Source organism: Myotis davidii, unplaced genomic scaffold (genome assembly GCF_000327345.1).
Source record: "Myotis davidii unplaced genomic scaffold, ASM32734v1 scaffold217, whole genome shotgun sequence".
NCBI lineage: Eukaryota > Metazoa > Chordata > Mammalia > Chiroptera > Vespertilionidae > Myotis > Myotis davidii.
The window spans coordinates 1,119,053-1,125,724 of record NW_006290034.1 but is presented as its reverse complement, the minus strand read 5'-3'; the positions used below and the strand labels follow the sequence as shown (position 1 = coordinate 1,125,724).

At 38.2% G+C, this 6,672-nt stretch overlaps 1 protein-coding gene across 1 annotated transcript in view; it reads left to right on the top strand.

The window, feature by feature from the left end:
- DPYD (dihydropyrimidine dehydrogenase) overlaps positions 1 to 6,672 on the top strand; it is a 322,055-nt gene that overhangs the window by 28,082 nt on the left and 287,301 nt on the right. The window contains 1 exon segment of the mRNA XM_015563508.1: positions 6,638 to 6,672. This exon segment is cut by the window's right edge and continues 13 nt beyond it. Within this exon segment, the coding sequence (XP_015418994.1) occupies positions 6,638 to 6,672 (35 nt within the window).

The following is a 6,672-nucleotide window of genomic DNA, read 5'->3' as shown; positions in this document are numbered from 1 at the left end:
AAACCTGAGAGCTCAGTCGCGTCTCTATCGGGTGTTACCGTTTTTCTGTCATTTGGCAGAGAGAGGAGCGTGGAGCGGTGTCGCTTGCCGGACTGGCAAAAGGACGTGCCTGTGTGGCTGTCTCCACAGCCGAGCATCGTTAGCTGGCCAGGGTCCATATTTAAAGCTTGTTCATACCTGTAGCAGCTCGGGTGGCTATAGATGATTTACATCAATGCGCTTACGTTAATCTCAAACAAGGCGAGGGGCTAAGGAGAGTAGCCACTCAGGCAGGCGTTTATCTTGACAAGTCACTGCGTTAGTTTAAATCCTTATCTCTGGGGTACACACGCTTCAAGGCTGTGGGGAATGTGTCTTTAATATTACACTTTGAGTTTTAAGGAAAGTTAACTCAAACAGTTTAAAACTTTTCTAACATTGTTTAAGCATTTTTAAACATTTCTGTATTTTACTACTGGAAGAACCAGATAGTCAAGTAGTCTTCCAGCCCCACTGTTTCATGCTAGGGATGGGCTTTCAAGAACTTGAACTCAACAATGTTATTTGTTTTATTGACTCTGAGATGAAACATACCTGCCCAGGAGGACCCCTTGTGGTTCGTGGGGCCCAAATTCATTCAAAACCAGAATCTAGCAGTCACTCTTTGCAGACGCCTTGGATGCAGGATGCATTTCAGGGAAAAGCCAGACAGAGCTGCCAGCCTCCTGCTCTGTGCTCCTGCCAGCTGAGCCCGGCTTTTAAGGGAGTTCCTGGAATCCTGTTTCAACCAATGGGCTGACATCTGCCCCATCCAATGAGAGCTGCAGAGCTATAGCCTCATTTGCATCTTTACTAACCAAGAGGAGCAGCTCCATAGCAACCGATCAGAATGCACAATATCCACCAATCAGGACAGTGCTTTTGGGACCAATCAGACTGCAAATATGGATTCCTCATTTGCATAGAAATGGACCAATCAGGGACCAGGGCAGGACCTTCATATAAGCAGGCCACCCTTTTTTCTCCGAGGAGTGCAATTTCAGTTGGTTGGCTAACTGTTCATCTGAAAAAAGTTTCTCTTTTTTCTGCACCCCACACTGGGGCCTCTGTTGGCACTGGATTGGTGGCAGTGAGCTTTTGTTCACAGATTCTTCTTTTATGTCTTTTATGAACTCGTCCCTCTGCAGCTGTAGACGCCAAGAAAAAGTTTAAATTACAGTGCAGGTGGTGAGAGGAGGAAGGTGATGAGGGATTTTAGGGCCAAAAGAAAAACAGATAAACCAAAAATTGTGTGGTTCATTCTTTATGCTCTCATTCCACCACATAGAAAAGGAGGCAGATGCACTTTGTGTGTGTGTGTGTGTGTGTGTGTGTGTGTGTGTGGTAACATCTGGAACCTTTGAGATCCCAAAAGCATTTAAAAAGTATAAACCCGAGGGCGTAAAATGTCTTCAAAAATTGTTTTTCAAAGTTGTCTACACATGGATTTTATGGTAATAGGACCTTTACCCCAAACAACTGATCAGATGAGCATTCATTTTTTGGAAAGATTTATAACTTATAAGAAATATTGTTTTTTAAGTGTTTTATTACATTTTATTGTACAGTTTTTCCCAAGGGACTTCAGACACGACATTGGAATGACAAGAGGCTTTGCGGACTCCATCTGTGTTCGCTCTGATTCTGAGCTGCTGTGTCCGATGCCTTAGTGTTTGTTATCTGTGACTTTCTTGTGCTACGGGCATGATTGCTCTAGTCTAGGGAGTCACTTTAAATGGGTAAATTGAGATCTTAAAATTCTCTCTTAATTGCAATAGTGTAATTATCAGGCCATTCCACTGGTGTTAACGTTTATATCTCACATTTATAATAGCATTGTGGGTCTTAAAGATAGTGTTCTAACTCAAAACAATTGTTTTTAAATAAAGAGATTCAGATATATAGTGTTATGTGGTTTTGTTAATCCCTGATAAATGCAACATTTCTAAGGTTTTCTTAAAAGCCACCCATACAAAACAAGAATATCTTGTCAAGGGGCAGATTTATTTCTATTAAATGAATCCATTCAGCTAAGATTTTACACACACACACACACACACACACACACACACACACACACTGTGTATGTATCCAGTATTGGAGCTTTATTAAAAATATGCCCATAGCAATTAAATAGAACTATCTATTCCCTCATCTGATTTATAAACCATCTGTGAGGAAGCATCAAATTAAAGATAGGTGTTGTTTTCCAAGTGGAAAGCCATAAAGGCTATGCAACCTTCCACTTTAAGATTTAAATGTGATATTACTGGGCCAAATGGCAAGATCATACTCATTTGTGGAATATAAAGAACATGCATGCATAAAAGCATACCCAATGGACACAAGACACTAGGGGTGGCGGGGGGGTGAGGGCAGGTAGGGGAGGCCCAGGGGAGGTCAATAGGGGGTGGGGGAGAAGGAGACCTATGTACTACTATTTGTAATACTTCAAACAATAAAACAAAATTTAAAAGAAGAGATTTAAATGAGAGACAGAAGAGATGGGTGTGAATTGCTGGGGTTGGGCTTATGGCAAACCTCCATGCAGAGACAGGAAGTGTAATCTGACCTCAGAGAAATTACACATTGTTTTCCATTAATGGCTAAATTTGAGGAATGAAAAGACTGAGATTTAGAATCAGAAACTCTGAATTTGAGTACTGTCTCTACCATAGATAGTATCATATCCTTTGAATACATTTTATGAAAACAGTTTGAATCCAATGGAAAATCAGTTGGAATGAATGATCCCAGTCAGTGAATATTTCTGTATGACTTTTTTCAGCCGCTGATTCATTTTCAGCCCAAATAATGTAGTTCCTCGTCTTCGCATTTCGAGTTGTCTAAAGGTCATTCTTTAAAACGAGTCACTGTATACAAAGAAAGTTCATAATTTTAATTAATAAAGTGTCAAAGCTTAATCAGGGTTAGACTTCATTACAGAACTGGATCTTTGGTACGGAATTTTAATAAATAATAAAGTGTTATTTCATTAGTGTTGGCTGGGAGCTAACATTTATTAAGTCTTTGAGACTTTGAACTCCTTATATGCATTCTTTCATTTTAACTGCAATGACATGTGATTGCATTATGATTTCTTAACCAGAACACACACGGTCATCTGAAAACATTTTACTGCCGCGCAACGACAGGACAAAGCAAACAGATCTTAAGCATCTAGTTCCCTGCGTTTTTACTCAGCGAATTAAAGGGTATCCTAAAGACCCTCTCATGCCTCCTGTAGCCATCGTCTACCAACTTCCATCATCCTGATTAGCTTTGCCTATTTTTTAATAACAGCTTTATTGAGATATAATTCATATTCCATAAAGTTCACTCTCTTAAAAGTGTCTAATTTAGTTTTTTTCAGTATGTTCAAAGACTTGTGCATGGATCATCGCTAATTCCAGAACACTTTCATCTCTCTAAAACGTAACCACGTGACCCTGTGGCCACCACTCATCTCCTTTTGATCTCCAAGGACTTGCCTGTACCGTACATTTCATAGAAATGCAGTCATACGGTGTGGCCTTTTGTAGCTGGCTTTCCACTGGCATAGCGTTCTCAAGTCTCATCCATGTAGCATGGGTCAGAGCTTCCCTTTTTATGGCTGAATAATATTTCATTGTATCGGTATTTCACTTCTGTACATTCATTTATTATTTGATTGGCTTTTGGATTTTTTTCTACGTTTTTACTTTTGTGAATAATCCTGTTATGAACATGGGTGCACAAATGTTTATGCAGTTATATGTTGCTCTAAATCAGGAAATAATGAGTTCTTCAAATTTGCACTTTTGTTTTTTAAGAATATTTCGACTATTCTGGGTCCCTTGTAATTTCATGTGAGTTTTAAGATCCATCTTGTCAAAATTTATAAAAAATAAAACATCAAAATCCTGAGATTTTGACAGGAATTGCTTTTATATCTTCCGATTGATTTAGAAAGTGGTAAGATTTTAACAATATCATGTCTTCTAATCCATGAACATGGGATATCTTCCCACTTATTTTCGTCTTTTAAAAATTTTACGTGTTGTATTCTTTTGAGTGCACAAATCGTATGCTTCTTTTGCTAAATGTATTTGGAAGTATTTTACTCTTTTTTTTATGCTCATAAATGGAATTGCTTTCTTATTTTCACTTTTGCATGGTTCACTGTAGCTGCCTACTTTTGAGCTTCGTATAAATGGAATAAGTTTGCTCTGCACCACTTTCTGTGCTCAACACCGTGGCTGTGAGGTACCTCTATGGAACTGCACGTAGCCACAGCTTGCCCGTCCTCACTGCCGTGAAGTTTTCCACTGCATTAACGTGTCATTCTTTATACCTTCCACCTGGAGGTGCATGCGACTTGTGTCCAGTTTGGGGCTACTTTGACTAGTGGTCCCATCACCATTCTCGTTCCAGGTGAACATGTTGCACACTCGTTCTGAGTGTTTTCCTGGGTGGGAACATTCTGCTTTGGAAAGGGCTGCTAATTAGCTTTTACAAAGTGGTCGTAACAACTGGCAGTTCCAGAGCAGTGCGTTAGTTGCTTTTTATACTAAAACTAGAGGCCCGGTGCATGAAATTCATGCACGGGTAGGGTCCCTAGGCCTGGCCGGTGACCAGGGCCGAGCGGGGCCTTCTAGCTGCCGGCCGGGGCCTCCCTTCCCTGGCTGCCGGCTGCTGGCAGGGGCCTTCCTTCATTCCATGCCACCCCCTGGTGGTCAGCGCGTGTCATAGAGAGTGATAGAACTACAGGTCTCCCAGTCACACTCCAGCAGGGACACTTTGCATATTAGCCTTTTATATATATAGATAAGAGCCCAGTTTGTGCAACCTATCGTTTTCATTTTCATCCTTCCCAAAGTGCGTAGCGGTATCTCATTGTTTAAATTGGCGTCTTCCTCATGACTAATGTTGTTGAGCGTGTTTGCTTGGCTTTTTAGTGGAATATGTGGATATTCCCTTTACAGAGTATTCATAGAGTCTTTTGCTCACGTCCCATTGAATTATCGCCTTTTTCATATTTATTTGTAGGACTTTTAACTTATTATGGGTATAAGTAATTTAAATAGTGTGATATTGGCACAAGTATAGGAAATTAAGCAGTTGGCCAGTAGGGACCCTGGAAACAGACCCATATGTGTCGTGACTTACTTTATGGAAAAAGATGATTCTGAATTACAGTGGGGGAAATGTTGTTGGTTTTTTTTCAATAAATAGTAATGATTGAATTGATTACCAATAGGTGTGATTTCCTAACTCACACCATATACAGATAAGCCATTTCCAGATGGATTGCACATCCAAATGTGAAATGTAAAATAATAAAGATTGGTGAAAAAGTATAAGAAAACATATTCATAACTTTGAGGAAGTCAGAGCTTTCACACAAAGGCCACAAAGAGCACTAAGCATAAAGTTAAGCAGTAAAAAATAGGGCCTCATGAAACATAAGAAATTCCCTTCGTGAAAAGACACTATGAAAAAAGTGAAAAGATAAAACAAAGGCCACAAGAGGCTAGTTCTAATTTATGTAAAAAGGAACTGTTACTCAGAATTTAAATTATTTTGGCTACATTATGGTAATTTTCAAGATTTTTATTATAAAAGTATATATAAGTATGTGTTAAAAAGGATATTTGCCTTAATTTGGCTGAATTTAAAAATCAAGGTAAAAATAGAAGTACATATATACCCATAGATTTTAAATAAATTGATTCTTAGATATTGGAAATTATTAATATAAATTCTGTAATTTTCTAAAATCCAGCATCTTGTGTACAATTTGAGAATACAAAGAACACGTTAATGTTTAAAATTTGATTATTTAGTTTTGCTGTTTGTTAAATTTACTAAAACACTAAATTCTATGATTAAGTCCAACTAAATTCTACATAGAGTCTAAAATGCCGAAACTCATGTGGATACATTTTTTCAGTCTAAAATGGAATCCTATACATGATGTTTTTAAAACTTACTAGGGGCATGTAAGATTAAATTTTAAATGAAAAAAAAATAGTTAAAATTGTAGCAAAATTTTAAAATTTTAGAAAATTTAACCCAGGAATGCTATGAACCTGATACAATGTCACTTAATGATAAGAAACGTGTGTGTGTGTGTGTGTGTGTGTGTGTGTGTGTGTGTGTATACAATTGTAAACATTTTATATAGGCAATTGCTATTAAAGATCTTATACAATTTCCATTCCAAAATGTTGGAGCCTTTATTATATTAGATCTGGGCTGTATCTTTTCATCGCAGTAAGTTCTAACTCATTTAGAACTAAATATTTATCATAACTTTATTGACGTTCTCGTTTGAATTTAAATGGCTTTGACATGCCGGAGATGAATTCAGAGAACTGGTTTTCACTCACTTCTCCTATGTTCCCAATTTTGGAAAATTGGTCAAAAGACTTCTGTCACAGCTGTATCCTGAGACGTTTTTATTTGGTTACTGTGGAATTCACACTGTCAATTTTAATGCATCCTGCCCCGTTCCAGGGGTGTGCGTCGCCTTCAGGAGTCCATCATCAATATAATCAATTCCATTTTTCCTGATTGCACAGACGTAATTTTTACCCCCGGATGCCGGAGGATTGATGCATTTTTTAATATGTTGCAGGATTGTGAGAAGCTGGAGAATAATTTCGATGACAT